This window comes from Catharus ustulatus, chromosome Z (assembly GCF_009819885.2).
Source record: "Catharus ustulatus isolate bCatUst1 chromosome Z, bCatUst1.pri.v2, whole genome shotgun sequence".
NCBI lineage: Eukaryota > Metazoa > Chordata > Aves > Passeriformes > Turdidae > Catharus > Catharus ustulatus.
The window spans coordinates 7,579,328-7,598,092 of record NC_046262.2 but is presented as its reverse complement, the minus strand read 5'-3'; the positions used below and the strand labels follow the sequence as shown (position 1 = coordinate 7,598,092).

Sequence of the window (18,765 nt, the reverse complement as noted above, 5' to 3'; positions counted from 1 at the left end):
TCCGAGTCCGCCCAGCCCCGAGCCGAGCCAGCAAACTCCACCATCCCGCAATTCTGTTACTAATTGTCAACTTTGTGAAAGTTGTGCAAGCATCCTCGCTGCGAACGAAAGTGCGGCTTATAATCAGGTGCGGCTTGTAATTGTGAAATTACTGTACTTTCATTTCAGTGCTGCAGTTGTACAAAAGCTTCCCTATGGAGCAGTGACATCAAAGGTTTCTTCATGCCCTCTGAAAAACACATGCTGCAAGTAGCAAAAGGGAATAAAATTTATGTATCAAGGTTTTTTTTAAAGAGTCTCCAGGAACTGCATCCACATCACAGCTATATTTCATGCAAGTGCTGCAATGTATTTTCCATGGGCACATCTATTCATGCACAAGGAACTTGGTCAGAACCACTGAGACTCTGCAGCAGAAAACATCAAAGCTTACTGCAAATGTTGTCCAGGGTGAGATCTGGCAGGCTCACTTCCTTGAAGAATTCCCAGCCAATGAGGATGTCTTGGCAGAGGTCGTGCTCGTGTGACTCTTTTGGGAGCCTGGTGGCTGTGAAGGTGGCTTCTTCTTGAGCACTGGAGTTTTATTCTTGCTTTTAAATACCTTATTGGGGTCCAGCTTGTTCACAAAGGAGTCAGTTTCTTCAGATAGGAGTGCAGTGTTGATGGTTATGGGTTTATACATGTTAAACCATTGCTGAAAGGCAGAATGGTGGGGAAGGAACAGGTTAAATTCAAACTGCAGTTAGACAATTACACCTTGCTCCCCATCTTCCCCAAGACATGATCTTAATCCTACGCCACTTATCAGGCTGCAGTTTACAGGACTTGGAAGAGTGCTTTTGATAAGGATACACAAGGTGTGGCTACAGCCCCAGCCCTGGAACTGCATTCCAGATAGGGACGAGGAGTACCAGACACAACCCTAACACCACCTTTCCTGCAGTGTAACTCCTATCAAGAGCAAATCCTGATTTACACAACAGGAGGAAAAGCAAAAGGAGGGGATGAAATTAAACATTTATTTAGATTCAGATAAGCAGAAAGGACTAAAATACCTTTGGAATTTAAATGTACTTATGAACTGAAAACCAACTGAATTTCTCAAAATGTAATAACCTTGCTCCCTCTATTCACACATAAAATAATGAATTTTTTAACTTCTTAACACAAATAATTTTGTTTGTTTGTCTTATTGTTTCTGATTTTCTGTCTAGAAGTAACTATAATGATTTGGTTTGTTGGTTGCAGCAGACACCACAATGTTATGCCTTACAGTTGTCAACTCTTTCTTGGATTTTTTTGTATCATTTTTCCATCAACAAAGTAAGGAAACAAAACTATAGTAGTTATGGTATTACAAATCACAGTGAAACCATCAGCAAAGTGTTGAACAAGATAAACAGAAGATCAATACCAAAACACAGATAGTCATCTATTAATGTCCTACTTAGTGGAAAACAGCTTTAATACACCCCCTCAAAAACATTTAAAAATTATAATGGTTAATGAACTAGGAGAATTTTAACCAACAGGGGCTGCAAATGATTAGAGAATATATGAAAGATTACTCTTAAGGTATGCAAATATACTGAACATAATAAAATATTTATAGCAGGGAAGTTACAGAAAGGCAGAACACACTACCATGTACACAGCCTTGACTGATAAAGTCCAGTGCAGTGTAACATGGAAGGCATCAGGAATGAGAAGAACCAAACTCTACAGCCACTGTTTGATGGGAAGTCAGGAGTGACTTTAGTAATTCTGATGTGTACACAGGACCAGGGAATCTCATGCTGGTAAGACAGCTGTCATGTCTGGGTAAAGTGCAGGACACTCAAGTCCCAACAGGCCTTTCCAGAGTGCACTGACACTGTGCTGGCTTATGAGCTGTGCTCAGTAGGATCATCAGCTCCATTCCCTGACCTCCTACAGGATGGAGGCTGAAGGCCCAGTCAAACACACAAGAACAGCAGAAGCCTCTAATAGCAGGATTTTGGCATGGCAGAATACAAATTTTTATTTTTAATAATAAGTGACTGGAATGCTCACAAGGCTTTATTTAGAGGTCTTCTGTAACTACCTCTAGGACTTCAAATTGCCCTTTTCTTGGGCATAATTTTTATCAAGGCCCAACTGCTGAGAGAAAAGCAGGGTTAACACAATATTAGTGAATTCCAATTACTGTGAAACAAATTACTTAACACGTTACAGGGGAAAAAACCTGTGGTCCCTTCCATGGCTCACCAGGGAGGCCCCCTTGAGCTGACAGCTTGCCAAAAGGGGGAGGATGTTTTTCCAGGCTATACTTATGCAGAATACAGACAGGCTGGATGCTGCTGTCCTACCTTGGCCTGGGGGCTGACCCCATAGCTGGTGAAGGCATACTGCCACTGTGGGAGACCCAGGTGGGTGATGAGCAGGCGGTAGTAGGCTGTGAAGGTTTTGGTGAGGAAATGCCAATACAGAGCTCTGTCCAGGAACCAGATCTCTGTGTCTGGGGAGACCACTAGAGTAAAACAAACACAAGTTACACTGCTGCTCTGCAGTATTAAGATTAACCTCTGGCAATTGTCAGGTGGGAGACACAACGTGCTCATGAAAAGGGCAGCTTTATGTACACCCAGGCTTTTCCAGTCCAGGTGCAGAATCCAGAACTTGACTTTAGTAAACTTTGTATGGCTGGTGGTTGCACATCTCTCTGATTTGTTGAGGTCTCTTTGCAGGACCTTCGAGGGAGACATCAGTTCCTCCCAATTTAGTATAATGGACAAACTCAGCATTCCTTCCACCCTGTGTCCAAGCATTCATGAAGACATTGAAGAGCACTGGGCCCAAGAGGGAGCCCTGCAGAGCCCCACAAGTGACCAGCTGTCAGCCTGATGTGATGACTATAGGCTATTTAGCTCTATTTACTATAACCTTTTGCGTCCTACCCATCAGCCAGTGTTCACCCACTGCATGGGGTATTTGATAGCTGTGTGCTGGACAATAAGTGTACTACTGTTCCTTCACAACCTGGGACTAACATGCTAAATGGAATATTCTTGGACATCGGCAACTTTGTAGTGTATGTTCAAAGTACAATTATGGCAAACATTTATCCACCTCACAAAGTAAAAAGCAACTAACTCAACTGTCAGTCATCTGGATTACTGAATAGAGTCCAGAGTCTGGAAGTCATGACAGTGTGTGTTGCCAACAAAAACACATTTTGCAAAATCCTTTCACAGTGATCAAATATTTCTCTGATGGTGACATCCTTTGCAGCATAAAAAGAAGTTATATGCTTGAGAGATTGAGATGCTGAACACTGTCATTTGAACAGGCTGCCTCTGCGTTGACATTGACACCTGTAAACAATGCTCCCTTCCCTTTCTCAGGTTATCTACTGCCTATGCTAAGATCACTAACACTGGGAGGGAAGAGGACAAGAACTTTCTCCCACGCAGCTGTAGTCCCACCCGATGAAAGGTACAAGATAATAAACCAAGATTTTTCTTAAGAACCTGTATATTGCACAACCATACACAGTAAACACACATACATCTAGTGACCTGTGCACTGCCTCAGACGACAACTATTTTACAAGTGCCTTGGGTGTTTCACTGCTGTCTCACTGATAACAGTTATCTCTGTGTCTGTCAGAACAAGCAGCTCAGCTTCCATTTCTCACTTTCCCATTAACCCTTCCTGCCACATTTTGGCCTAGTTAGCACCTCGAGACTCAGCATCCATGCACAAGGTGGAAGACCTAGCCTAATTCTGTCTCAGCTTTTCTTACCATCTACACTTTGTTTCTAAGCAGAGTTATACCCTTTCTCATCAAATGTAATGACTTTGTTCCAAGACATGCAAGTAATTGTATTAGTGAAGCTCTGTATTATTTCAACACAAATTTCTGTAGGTCACATGTGAATAATTCCCTGTTTCTATGCATGCAGAAATCGTAACTCAGATTCCAACATTAATAGGAGTGAAAAATTAGATCTAGTTAAGTTTTAGCTCCTGACTTCAGTGGAGACAGGACATCCCAGTAAAAGTTTCACCTACAAATTGCAAAGAAGATCAGAAATACAAGATAACTCTCCACATGTGGCCTCCAGCTACAATCCACAAGAGTTAGCTAACTTTTCTTTTTTCAGTCTTACCTGGTTCAGCATGCTTATAAACAAGACAGACTTTCCCATTCCCATTGCATGGGTCTAATTCAAAGATAAGACTACGAGAATCAAAGTGTGGCTTCTCTGGTTTGTCTCCATTACCTGAAACCAAGGAAAAACATTTATGGAATATGTTTGGAAACTGACTGTGACTCAGTTGCAAAGAGTCAATCTGTTTTATACATTAAGGAATCAGGTGACAAAGAACTGAATCAAACTATTACATTTATACTTCTTGGAAATGATTAAGTTCCCTTATGTTTAAAATAAAACTAAGGGAAAAAAAAGTGAAAATTTTTTTTCATGTCTGTTAGGAAAACAAACCATAGACTCAAAATCAGATGGCTGAGAATAGATGAGTTGACTTCTTCTAGTTCCTCCCTGGCATTAAGTAAGACAAGGTTTACAGATGTCACTCCTGAGGTTTGTCTAATCTTTTCCTAAAATTCTCCAGTGTTAGAGAAGCCACGGCCTCTAGGCACTCAACCCAAATCCATCATTTATCACTTAGAAGTTTTCCTCATGCATCCTGAATCTTCCCTGCTACAAGTGAAGCCCATTATTTTTATTTTATATATGATTCCTTTTTTTTGTCTTGATTAATTTTTTTTCTAAGGAGGACAGGGAGAACAATTTATTATTTTTCTCTTGGACAACACTTTAATGAAATTGCAGAGATATATATTTCTCCATACACTGCAGTGAGACATCATCATCCTTCTCAACAACCAGATCTGACTATTCGACTTGTGACCATCAACTATCACTGAGCAGTTCTACAACACGATTTTGGGACTGTGTAACTGCAAGTTCCTGCAGAATGCAATTCTGAAACCTAAACCTGATGGGGAAGAAGTGGGACATAAAACCTGTACTCTTCAGAAGAATTTTCCATGAAAGGCAGCTTCTGTGGGGATGTAATTTTTTCTCAGTGTACCTTATAAATGCATCAATGAAGGTTTAAGCCACTACATAGAAGCAGAAATTGATGCATTTGATTACAATGGCTAGAAGATCAGGACTGCAGCCAAACTGGAATATCCAAATATACTTTCAGCCATGTTTAGAAGCTAGAAGAGTTCAGAGAGGCAGAGAAAAGACTGAAATCAAATAGCATTCTTTTAAGAAATTGGTGTGACACCTGGCTGTATTCTCACTCTCTTGATTTTTCCAGCTGGACTGTGAGAGTTCTGACAAAAGGAGTGGGCTTTCTTTTACTTTTTTATTCTCTCCAAATAGAAGCATTCAGCATTTTTAGGCATCTTGGAACATGTGTTCCAGGGTAACCTTATAGTTATCTGTATATACCAGTTACTTTTCCATTTCCAGCTGTCTTTTCATTACCAAAAAAACCCTGTTTTCTTTTGTTCATGTAACACCATACACACACAAAAGCTTTGGAAGCTGAACCACTGGAGCAAAGCTTAGGTGAAAGTTTAAACAGAGAAAAGGCAGAACAGGCTGTTAAAAGAGGATGCAAATAACACTAATCTCTGTAACATTCACAGCATACAGATGTACCTGCCAAGGCTGTAGGGAACTAGTAAGGTACATAATAGATCCAGCCCAGGAGACAGACAGTCACAGAATCACAGAATGGTTTGGGTTGGAAATGGACCTTGAAGATCATCTTGTTCCAACTGCCCTGACATGGACAGGGACACCCTTCTCTGGACCAGGCTGCTAGATCAAGTAATCTCCATCTACATAGAGTGACCTTTTCTGTTGCTGCATTGTACAATGGAAGGGACATTAAAGATCATCTTGTTCCAATTACTCTGCCATGGGGGATAGCTGAGGTGCTAAGAGAATTGAGTTTGTTCAGCCTGGAAAATAGAAGGCTTCAGGGTGACCTAATTGTGGCCTTGCAGTACTTGGAAGGGACCCTACAAGAAAGATGGAGAGGGACTTTTACAAGGGTATGTAGTGGCAGGACATGGGGAAGTGGCTTCATACTGACAGAAGGCAGATTTACATCAGATATTAGGAAAAAATTCTTTACTGTGAGCGTGATGAAGCACTGGCACAGTCTGCCTGGCGATATTGTGGATGCCCCAACCATGGAAGTGTTCAAGCCTATGCTGAATGGAGCTCTGAGCAACCTGGCCTCGTGGAAAGTGTTTTGGTCTACATGTCTTGTGCTATATCCTAACACTAACAGAACAAAAGGGATGATACAGAGCAGGTTTTCTAGCCTGTTAACAGTGCCTTACCTTCCTCGTCTGTGTCATCTTCCAGGTCAGCAAGAGTTGGAGCACTAGGCAGAGTGTACATAGAGGAACCCCCAAGCCGACACAGCTTCGAGACACTGTTAATCACCATGGAGCCCAGGGGCATTGGGGTATCTGCAACAACACCAAGCACTAATCACATCCAGTGTCAGGAAAGAATGGGAGGTGCTTATTCTCCTCCATACATCAACCTCTGTGGGGTGAAAATATGTATGTTTATACCCAGCAGACCTGGACATTTAACTTTAGTAAGACTCTACAGGAGCAAAAATGAGGCTTTTTCAAACACAGACTGCCACTTACATGTGATGCAACACATTCTCAGAGCTGTAAAGGTATGACAATTACTCTGTTGGCATGGACTGTGCTGCAGTTGTTAGCAAAAAATTAAAAATCTTGGCTACAGGATTTCAGCAACAGCCTCTTCCTCAAAGTTCTTTACCCTGCTGCTGCCGTTCCTATCAGAAACCACTCCACACACTCACAGCTTACTGGGCAGCTTGTCCTCTTCCACTCCATGTACCCGTACAGGGTACATCCTCTTGGTTCCCACTTCCACAGAGAATTTTATCAGTGCATCAACATGTGGGTGTTCCTGAAAGAATCCTACAGGATTTGTCACTTGTCCATGTTTCTGAGGACTCAGACTGTTATCACACATCAAGGCAGAAGCACCCTGTTCAGCCACATGCCAGTGTGATGGGTGTCAGAAGGCACCGCTGGATATTTGCTCAAACAAGACAGTTGTACCAGCAGCTGTGGTCTCTGTACACTTGTGAGCCCAGAAAACAAGACTCCTCAGAAGTCATAACACAGCAAGCCTCACTTGAAACATGATGGGAGTCACTGCAGGGGCTACAGCACTGATCTCAACTGTGTCTGAAATGTCACTCCACTTCCTGAGGAAGACCATGCATTTCACACCCATCTCCAGAAGTTAGCAGTGTCCACAGCCTGAAGGCTATGAGAGCCAGGATAACAGCTGCAGAGCTAACCTGATTTTTGCCATACAAGGATGGAAAATGAAGCTTGGACTTTAACTGGTGGAAAGCAGGATCAGGCTCTAACATGTACCTACACATTTTAATGAGAAAGGAGCATTATCAGAGGGTGACTCTTTCTACTGATTTATGATGGGATCATGAGCTACAGCTAGTTTTTCCATGAACCACAGAGAGAGTTTAGGTATGAGGTTTAAATGACACACCTAAATCTGAATGTCAACAGATGGCCAGTGTATTACAGAACAGTATTTATGTCAAGAATAATTTGTTTCTTGCCAGTGTTCAGTGTACGTACCTCTTCTGTGGGAGGCCAGAACATGCAAGCAGTAAATTTTGCCCTGAGAGATATCTATTGATTGTGCAGAAAGTAAGTGAAATCAAAGAGGTTCTGCAAAGGAAGGACTGGAAGCAATGAATTGAGCTTGTCATTGGAGGGGAACACAGGGACTCACCATCAGTTTTCACACTCCAGGTCATCTGGAAGCCATCGGTCATCAGATAGAAGTTCTTTAAGTCCTCAGGTAATACACAGGAGTTTTTCTGCAGATTACAATTGAAGTGTAATGGGAAAATGCAGAATATGCCTCAAACCCTAAGAACAACTGAAAATTGGTACAAAAATATTTGTCACCAAGTTTTTTGCTTAACTCCAAGGTGACTCAAATAGGTTAAAATACCTCATTCTAAAGCCTTGAGAGAAAACTGCATATTTCTTGGGACTCTGCTAGTCTTAACAAAGGTAGCTTGGGAAAATTTCACAATGAGCAGTTAGTCATCACAAAATTATTGCAGCATTGTTCCCAAACTGAGACATCATATTACCTTTTGAGATTAGTAACCACTCCAAACTCACATAAATCAGAACAATCAGCTTTTTCATATGGCTTAAAAGAGCAGGGTTTTCCTTTAAGTGAAATCAGACTAAACTTACCTGTTCCACTAGAGCATGTACAATATTAGCACAATGACTCTCTTCTGAGGGATTTCAGCTCCAAGTAGGTGAAAGAAGCATAGACTCAAAAGCTGCACATACCGAAGTAGATTTGATGTTTCACTTAACAAAAAGTATGTGTGCAAACACATGCAAACCCAGACTCACAAACCTGCTGGTTTAGCTTCATCCCTTCAAACTTCATTGCATTGTGGCTCCTAAGCCTGCTTCCTTCTGAGCCACCAGTGAAAGAAGCAACCCCAGTGAGTTTGAGTTTCTAGAAACCAGAATAATTCTCCTATACCTGTCTTGGTTCTGGAAGGAATCTTTCTTAACTTAAGACTCTTCAGTTAAGCTGCAAATACAAGGAAGGAAGGATAAAGGCTTAATCCTCAGAACAAAAAGAAGCCCAAAGAGCTACAGGCATTTGTAGACCCTGCTCCTGGGGACAGGACTGGCTGCAGACCAGTGATCCTCTGTTCTTGCTGAAGTGTCAAGTACATAAACAGGATGGCACCCTGACAACTTTAACAACACAAGCAACAAGCATGACTAAAGGAGTTACCTGTTGGTCTGTTTGTAACTGTTTTAGAGAAAAAAACAGATTGACTCCAGTGACTTCAAATTTAAAATAGTCACACTCAGGACTCCAAAAGAATCACACCTCAAAACTTAGAAGAGTGTCCCATTATGGAGGTTCCACAATCTGTTCATGTTGACTTGCTCAAGGGCTGCACCACTCTCCTTGTGGAAAAGTTTCAGTAAATAAAGACAGCATATTCTAGTAACCAGTAGCTAAGGAAAAGGAAGATGCATGTGCAGCTCAAGTATCTCTGCTTCACTTGGGGCATAAATTTTTAACATCTCAAAAGACGAGAAATGTGTCTATCCAGCAAGAGCAACCTGCCAGCTGTGCATCCAGCTGCAATTCTGCCTCTAGTCATCAACTGCTGGCTGAGCAAGGGAAGGTGCTGGTCTCATCCTGTGGACACATCCTCCCTCCCCTAGGACCAGAACAGCCTTTCTGCCTTTTAAAGCCTTATTCACAGACACTTTATTTGGGTTGTTACAGTTTTTGTCCCCTAAACTGGGGAGCACACACTATGTAGGACCCCCTGATATACCCACAACCTTGTGCTTGTTAACTCACTTTTAAAGCACATCCATTAATGGTGATTGACTACTACTGATGAGACCCAGACATTTATAGCTTTGCAGCCTGCAATAGGGCAGATCACTTGCCTCATCAAACAGCCTGGACAGTAGCTCAGAGCTTTCCTAATCCAGATAGAGAAAATCTTCAGAGTCCCCAGGTCTTAAAGCAGATAACCTGACACTGCAGAGGCTGTTTTGAGAAGAATGTACCATCCTACGACAAGAGTCTGCTCATGGCTGAGGACCTGGTGGTAAGTTTAGGGTGATTAGAAACCACATGGACATATCTGAAGTTCTTCAAATGCCTTTAACAAACACACCTTCTTCTGTGGTTCTCCCCAGTCCTAAATATTTATAATTTCATGCTGTGCTTTCATCACTTCCAGTTTCAAGCTGTACCTGTAAGCACAGTGACTATGGCTAAAACTATGAAGAAAGAAAGTATGAAAGTATGCTGCAAAGCCTCAGGAGAGTGCAAAAGTTTATGTAACACTTCGCATACATTTCAAATCCCCCAATTCGAACTAATTCATTGCAGCAGTAAAAACACATATGTGAATGCGTGTCTTGGTTTCAGTGAGTGTTCTTCTCTGAGCAGGAGAACCAGATCCACTGGGATGACAAAATCTAAGATTTAAAAACTTCCACTGTAGTATCCAGGTAAATCTTGTTACAGCTCAGGCACAGAGAAAAATCACATCTGAAAAAGATCAAGATGTGCATGTTTCTCCAGATGGTTGCTCTCTGAATTTATTTCAGGATTCTCTAAACCATGTCCTTCTGCATGAGTTTCCAAATGATGGTGCAAAATATATGGGTAGAAAATGCAGGACCAGAGCAGGTCTGGGGTCTACAGGAAAAGGCCTGTAAATAGAAAGCTTCATTAACACCCATTTCTCTCATCTGATGGAAAGGATTGATTGATCTGCCATATTGTGCTTAGTCACATAACCATATGACATCCAAACAGTAATCTTCTGACAGCAGCCATAGAAACAAGCCACTATATATTAAAAATGGCTTGTCAAACTCTGTATTCCTCTTTCTCAACTGGCAGTTCTCAGGGTTGTGTTCTCCAGCCCCATAAAACACACTGTTCCTAAATAATGTCAGAATTGGCTTAACCACAGCCCTGGCAAGCAGCTGTTTTCATTCCAGTTATCTGGTTACACTCATCAGCTCATAAAACAAAATATCCCAAGTGCTTAATAAGGTGCGTGGGTTCTATTCTTTTTGTTCGTTCTCTGTAATATCTCCAAATAGTCTCTTAAGAAAGCACAGTCCATTGAGCACAGAGAAAAATACTAGAATCTGATTTCTGCTGCCAAGACCTGATAAGAACTGGAGCCAAAGCTAAGAACCCTGACATAAGGCAATTCCCTTGAAACGTTGTTGAAACAATGCCTCTCAAACAAATATACCAAAGAAACACAAAGCAATCAAAACATATAGCTCTAGAGAGACTTCTCTGAAAGCATCAATGAGTTTTATCCAACTTCTGGGGAGAGAAAGAGGCATTCATGTCACTTCTCAGGGCTTCCAAGTATCAGACCACACCAGCAACCACCTTTCACTCTCCCTAATATCCTGCAGTTTCATGGCTGGCTTGTCCTAGCTGCCAGTGAATGCTCATGTTAATTTATGTTACATATTGACATGTTCTTGTTACACCTTTAATAAATCCGACCTGGGGTCTCCCAGGAGATCGCCTGGATTTTCTGGGGCTGGAGTAGACTTGATCCCCTGCTGCAGAGAACAGGATTAAAAAATTCTCTTGAGGATATTGTTGTGCAGCCAGATTTTCAATATGTTATAAAGCTTAACAAGAGGGGGAACACTGTGCAAGAAACACCATCTATCTCCCAAAAGTCCTCCAGCCTCCTCTCCATTATGTATATTGAAGAAAAACAGCTTTCCTCATGTGCTGGCCCTACTGGATCCACTTCCCCACCTCTCCCACAGTCACAGCCACAAGGCAAGCCCAAGGTGGGTAGATCCTGTGCTCACAGGGAACAGGGATGGGAGGCTTGGCTAATGGTAAGGGAGGAAAAGAAGGATGCCAGGAAGGAACACTGAAGATGCGGACCCTGCATGCATATTTGGAGTCAAAAAGGGATGCAGTAGAAGCAAGGAGTGCTGGAAACACTACACAGTAGAGAGGGAACAACTCAGGAGGTTCCTGGATTGTATGTAAGGGTTTGAATGAGGAACCAGGAAACTACAGGCCTGTCAACCTGACCTTGGTGCTGGGGAAGCTCATGGAGATCCTCTTGAGCGCACATCACATGGCACGCACAGGAGATCCAGGGGCTCAGGCTCTGCCAGCATGGGTTTGTGACAGGCGTAACTGCCCAACCCAATCTCCTTCTGTAACACGGTGATCCTTTTAGTGGTTGGGGGAAAGTCTGGGGATGTTGACTTCCTGGACTTTAGAAAAGTCTTTGACCCTGTATCCCATAGAATTCTCTTGGGGACTTCAGCTGCTTGTGGCTTGGACACTCTGTTCTCTGAATTAAAAACTGCCTGATGCCTGACCCAGAGAATGCTGGTGAATGGAATTAGTTGCAGCAGGCAGCTGGTCACCAGTGGTGTTCCCCAGGGCTCTGTACTGGGGCCAGCCCTGTTATTTGTACTGATGATCTGAATGAGGGAATCAAGAGCTCCTTTAGTCAGTTTGAGTACAACACTGAGTTGGGTGGGAGTGTAGATCTGCTGGAGGGCAGGAAGGCTCTGCAGAGGGCTCTGCACAGGCTGGATCCATGGGCTGAGGCCACTTGTGTGAGGTTCAACAAGGCCAAGTGCTGGGTCCTGCCCTTGAGTCACAACAGCCCCCTGCAGCTCCAGGCTGGGACAGAGAGGCTGGAAAGCTGCTGAGAGGGAAAGGACCTGGAGGTGCTGGTTTTCAGTGGCTGGACATGAGCTGGAGTGTGCCCAGGTGGCCAGGAAGGCCAATGGCACCAGGCTTGTGTCAGCAATAGTGTGGCCAGCAGGAGCAGGGCAGTGCCCATCCCCCTGTGCTGGGGGCACTGGTGAGGCCACACCTGGAATGTGCGTTCAGCTTTGTTTCCTCAGAGCAAGAAGGGCACTGAGGTGCTGGAGCATGTCCAGGGAAAGAAATAGAGGTGGGGAGGGGTCTGGAGCACAAGTCTGGCAGGAGTGACTGAGGCAGCTGGAGGTGTTCAGACTGGAGAAGAAGAGGTTAAGGCAGACCTTCTCACTCTCTACCACCTGAAAGGTACTGAAAGTCCCTGAAAGCCAGGCTCAGGCTTTTCTTTCAAGTAACAAGTGAGAAGGACAAGAGAAAATGGTCTCAGAAACCTTTGTGTCCCTCCAACAAAATGCAATTTTCTATTTTTTTGAAAACCAACACAAATATGTCACTCATTTTTCTTCTAGTTGAAGCAAAAAGAAAATGTGATTCAGACATTGCACCAGAGTGCCTCCTAGCAGTATTTTAGTGTAACATCTGTTTCTAAAAACTGCATGTGGAGGGGAATAGGACCACTGCCAGCCTAATTTTAGGAGTGGGAAAGGGTTCATAGAATGATACACAATTATTAGCACTGGTTTTCTGGTGAACAGGTAACTCTGTTTCTACTCCTTCTTCTACTGCTTGTCTCTCTTGCTTGGAGAAAAGGTAGCATCTTAGTAGGTTTAAATATGAGGGAACACTGAAAAATTATCTGGTTTTATTAAAATATATTGAACTGCTTACAATTTTTGGGGAAGCGATGCTTTACCCATGTAAATACACTTCGAATCATACACCTTAAATATTTTTGTGATTGTGCCTATTTACAATAAAATCTTAAGGAGTGATTTCAAGCTTGATTTCCTGAACTGTCACACTTAGCAGCTCTTTCTGCCTTGGGAAAAATCTCTTCTGCTCTCTTACTTAGTTACTGCACTAACTCCTGTTACGAAGCTCCGCTTCCCCTGCAAAGCTTCATGGCAGCAAAGGGACATTCAACAGGATTTTAAGATTTTAAAGACTTTTTAAATCTCAACAAGTTAAGAATTTAAAGCACCACAGTATCCAGTTACATCGTAGCTCAAACACGACACAGCACAATTTAGAAAACATGGTTGATGCATAAAAAAAGCATATACCCAGCACAAATAAAATAATATATTAATTAATGATTTTAAAAGGCTGATTTTCCTTTAAGAGCTTCTGAACACTTAGATGTTTTTCCTCAGTACAAAAAATCTTTCCTTGCAAAACTGAAACAGGACTGGAAAAACTGATTCCATTAAACAATAAACAATAAAGCTTTTATTTGGTGAGTTTCAAGAGTGAAATAAGTTGTTGGGGAAAGTATAATGTACAAATTTGGGAAAAGTTTCACCAGTTTTTCCTACAGCAAAGAAAAAGTCCTGCAAATAGTTTCATAACCAAAGGTGTGGAGGGAAGTTAAAAATATACTCTGACAAAATCTTGTTAGAAATCTCAGCCATGGAGAAATGATCACGTGCAGAAGTATTGCCACCTAGTGGCCAAAAATCCGACAAAAAAACAAACGCATCCAAATTCAAGAAAGGTAAGTTTCAGGAAAAATGAGGTACAAGTTAATCCTGGAATGGCTTTGTAAATTGTTGAGTGCATTGTGCATTTTGTCCTGTAACTCTGTAGACTGGGTGAAATTTACACTTCATCCCCAGAGTGCAAGGGGAAAAAAGGAAAAAAATCCAGTTACCTTTCAATTTGAGAAGGGAGCTTTAATTTTTAATGCAACTGGAACCAAAAGCAAAGAAATAGACGACCATGTCCTTCACTATTAGAAGTACAATTCAACTGCACTCATTTAATTGTCAATATTTACTTCCACAATTGACTTAGTCCATTGCTGGTTGTAGAGGGTGGGAACTGAAATTTTGTTTAGGCTTCTCTTGAAAGAAGTGCTTCAGCTACAGCATTTGTTTGGCTTCACAAGAATAGTTCAGTTTTGAAATAAACCCATTCTAATTTAGAGCAGAAGCAGCGCCTGAAAATGAGAGGAATGAGCACCGTGTCCAGGAGAAGGAGTTCTCTCCATTCAACAGAAGAATGAGCAAATATTACTCTGTGTTCCTAGACCTGAGCTGGCTTACAGTCATGGTGCCTCAAACTTTCCAGCTCAGTTAACCCAACACTGAACAACAGCTACAGGAAAACAGGAATCAGTTTACACAAACCTGAAAAACAGGACATTTCTCCCTGACCACAATTGCTGACTTCTGGACAAGTTTCAGTAAGTAACACACAGGCTTACACCACATACATTTCGACCTGGAATATATATAAAAATATATATTATATATATTCTTGGTAAATGTCACTGATTGGAATAGGGCATTACCAAAACTAGCGCAAGACTTTTCCTCACTGTTTAGAAAAAACAGTAAATGGCAAGGTATCAAAGGGGACAGTATTTTATGCAGTGGTAACTAGAGCAGTCTCTGGGAGCAGTAGCTTGAGGCCATAGCCAGGGTTAGAGCAGAGGGAGGATGATTCACTTAACTCCAACCTCTGTCATGTCCCTTTCCAAAGGCCAGAGAGTTTCTACTGCTCCATCCCTACACAAGCAATACCTACCAAGCAGTTATCCCACCGTGGCTATGGGATTAATGTAGATATGTATATTCCAAAAGGGGAATGAAAATGCCATCTCTGCCCATGAATCACACAACAGTTTTCAGGAACCTTCTGATCACACAGACTGATGCACTAAGGTCAGATAATGCAGCACATGTCCTTCATATACTTCTAAAACAGGCAATGGGACATGCCCTGGCCAAAAGATTGGGCTGGGCAGCCGAAGAAGAGGTGAAAAAAGGGATATGAGAAATTGAAGTGAATGGCTGAGACTAAAAAGAGAAACAGGTAACTAGAACAAACTGGGTAGTTCAGTGTTATTTGCCAGTTTGAGATCTTTACCTTTAATGGCCATGGGTAACAAAGCACTGCTTCATTCTGTTTGAAAGGGAGTTGGAAAATGTTTTCAGACCTGAGTCACAAAAATGTTTGCTCCACACTGAGTCACCACTGTAGCTGCCTACTACAGTTATGTGGTTTCTTTTTAGAGCTGTCATGCTGAATGTACCTACATTGATGATGATTCTCTAACAGATCAGGTGCATGTGACAGCCTAGAAGAGTGATACCTGAAAAAACCCAACACCACCTGTTTAGGCTGCACTGTACATCAAACTTGGTAACAAGCTGTCTCATAAACACAAGGTTGCCATTGCATTTGACATGCTCCATGGGCTGCTGCACATTCAAACTGACCTAACGGCAGTTTTATCAGGAAAACACTCACTTGCTCCCAAGAGACGATTGTGTGGCGTTCAGCTGGCTCCTTTTCCACAAAAGTCACTTCAGCAACTCCTGGGGAAGTCTCTGAAAGGAAAAGAGGAGCATGTTTGCAGCTGGCATGGGTGAAGCCAACACTGTGAGAGACAATTTTGCAAATTAATTTGAGTGACAGCCAGGGAAAAGGCATTAATGATTGCAAGCATTGTGCTGGTGACTGAGCAGCCACTTTCTTTTGTCTGTAACTGTACTCTGCATGTCTTGGCATGAGGATGTCTACTGGTGCACAACATGTTATACTTTGATTTTTTGGTACATATATATACACATATCAGGATATATCTACACATACACTGATTTAGTGGGTGGCATTCCTGGCGAGGGTGGAAGGGGTTGGAACAAGATAATCTTTAAGGTCCCTTCCAAGTCAAACTATTCTATCATCTTATGATACAAACACACACCATTTGTCTTCAAGGTGTGATCTTTTGCAGAGGTTTCATGGAAAAATGAAAAAAAAATCAGTGGTGGTTTTAGGCAAACTCTTCAAAAATCTTTATTTGTAAGCATTCCCTGTGGTTTCTATTGGGTAGGATATCCTCGGCTGGGGACAAGACGTAGTGTAGTGCTGCTGTGAACTGCTAACAACCCTATTCCACAAGGATAGGCACACTTCAGCTCTGGATTCAGTGGATTTGAACAGAACCTGATCCTGCTGAAGGGATCTGCATGAACAAACACCAGTTGTCTGGAACCTCAGCTGGACACATCAAAATTTGTAACGAGCCCTGAACTTATATGAATCTCTAAAAATATTTTGAATATTTTATGGGAATGAATGCTATATAAATGTAAGATGCTAATCCACATGGTGCTTTCAGGTGTGTGATGGCAGAACAGACTCCCTTACACTTATTATTTTATAATGTTTTACTCCATCCACAGCCAACTGAAATAATTCCCACTGAGATAATTCTCTTGGATCAAGTCCAGAAAGTCTACTAACTTTTTGTGGGAACTGCAAGCCCAGCAGACAGGGCCATGGAATAGAAGTGATAACTATGCAGGGCTTTCAAGACTGGCTCTGCTGTGAAAGTATTGGCCCCTAAAGCAATCACACACATTACAATTGCTTTTTGGTAAAACATACACAGTGCACCAGACAGGAAAAGCAGGCACTAGAGAGCTTTGGTTTGTTTTTAATCTTCAATGCCAGACTTCTAATTCTATCAGTAGCATTGTCCTTGTCTGTTTTGTTGGTGGAGGAGTGGCTCTCAGCTTCAGGAAGCGTAAACTTCACTTCAGTTGGAAATATTAATTGGTACTTTGTTAGATAATTGGAAAGATAAAACATGACATCAGAAAAATAAACTCCAAGTTAAAGACATAGAAGAAAAATCATAGTTGGTCACATAGGTAAATTTGTCTGGCCAAGGGAGACCCTCAACATACAGAAGACTCTGATATTTCACCAAATTTCACTTCTGGTAGGTGGGTCCAAGGCAGGGTGATCTGTTTCTTGCTCAAATATAAGCCGTCTGAACAAGAAAGTGGAACCAGTTACCTGACTGGTCTTTTCCATCTAAGCTATATGCAAACCTTATGACAAGTTGAGGGGATTATAATAAAAGAATAATTGTTATTTCTGTGATCAAAGAAAACAGCAGGGATGTTTAATTCATCATGCACAACATCTTGGCTGGGATGGCAGAAGATTAAATATCGTATGAGTCAAAGAAGATGTTTAGGAATGAGAGAATGCAACTTCTAAAGAGGTCTGAACCAAATCCAAGATCAAAAGAAAGAGAAATCCCATTTTAAGAGCCCAAATATTACATTAAAAATGTACTGTGGGTAAACTGAAGACCTTGTTTAACAGATGTCTGTACGGACAGGTATGGACACTGAACATTGGATAGGAGCTCCATTGAACATTAAGGGTTAACTTTGCCAGGAGCTGCTTTTCCTTCCAGATGGAAGAAATGAAGAAGCCACTTTAATGGCACCTAGATACATGATGAAGCCTAACTTCTTCAGACTCCACCCTATAAATTAGTATGAATCAAGATCATAGTAAACTCTGCCCTTTTCTTAGGACATTTCATCTGGAAGCTTCCAAAAACAATTGCCAGTATTAATTAGAAATAGTCAATGTAATGGTGTGACACAAAGCTGAAGTAGGAAATTACAAGATTTTCAGTCTTTACAGTACTGCTAATACTGCCTGTAAATTGGCTAAACTCTCAGCATAATTTAAAAATGTTTGAATAGTTACATTCTTACCTAATAGAGAGTGCTAGCAGTGAAGTATGGTTCTGTCCTGGGCAGTCCAGAAGAGCTAACACCTTCCATTCTGACTTAATTATGAATAATATATCTTTCTGGAATTTTCTACTACTCACAGAACTTCAGCAAAATGAATCATACTGGTAATGGGAAAGATCTCTCCTATTTTTCCCTCAAGGGATAGCATCCACAATGCTTGTGAGAAATATCCGTTCTTGTAGGGACTTCCACAGAGATTAAAGTTAAAAAAAACCCCAAAACCCAAACCAACACAACAATGCCTGATTGTACTTTACATTTGGCAGAAAATATCATGTGACTTCCTGAGACTTTCTAAAAGATTTGAAGTAAGACAGGTTCTAGTAGAACTAAATACTGAGCAAGGTGTTCTAAATTAGATGCCTTTTGTTATTTGAAAGAAACAAGCACTGAGCAGACTGGTAATGTTTCCCAATTAGGTGAGCAATTCTAATTAATTTGGTGGCACAGTGGAAATGCATTGGACTACTTCACTGGAAAAAATGTGCCAAATTCCCAGAAGGTGTGGGACAGAGAAAAGAAGTGGAGAAAAAAACATCAGTGTGATGGACATTGCTGCGTGACACAATACAAATTGCCAGTGACATAGAGAGAAAAACATGAAAATACAAACCAGGAAACACCTTCCATGTGAAAGGGATGTTACAGGACTTTCAGAGCCA

The 18,765-nt window shown here is 41.7% G+C and overlaps 1 protein-coding gene across 7 annotated transcripts in view; it reads right to left on the bottom strand.

The window, feature by feature from the left end:
• TPGS2 (tubulin polyglutamylase complex subunit 2) overlaps positions 1-18,765 on the bottom strand; it is a 34,513-nt gene that overhangs the window by 14,018 nt on the left and 1,730 nt on the right. For 6 of the 7 annotated variants that reach the window (XR_004420755.1, XR_004420756.1, XM_033085703.1 and 3 more), the window contains exons 2-7: positions 15,786-15,865; positions 7,851-7,938; positions 6,377-6,508; positions 4,152-4,265; positions 2,349-2,509; positions 434-694 (exon numbers count right to left, since the gene is read on the bottom strand). Coding sequence is in view for 5 of the 7 variants with exons in the window: in XM_033085703.1 (XP_032941594.1) it covers positions 467-694; positions 2,349-2,509; positions 4,152-4,265; positions 6,377-6,508; positions 7,851-7,938; positions 15,786-15,865 (803 nt within the window). In the remaining 2 variants the exon portion in view is untranslated. Of the gene's footprint in view, positions 1-100; positions 695-2,348; positions 2,510-4,151; positions 4,266-6,376; positions 6,509-7,850; positions 7,939-14,659; positions 14,759-15,785; positions 15,866-18,765 lie in introns of those variants that run through there. The other variant, XM_033085706.2, reaches the window with a different exon arrangement.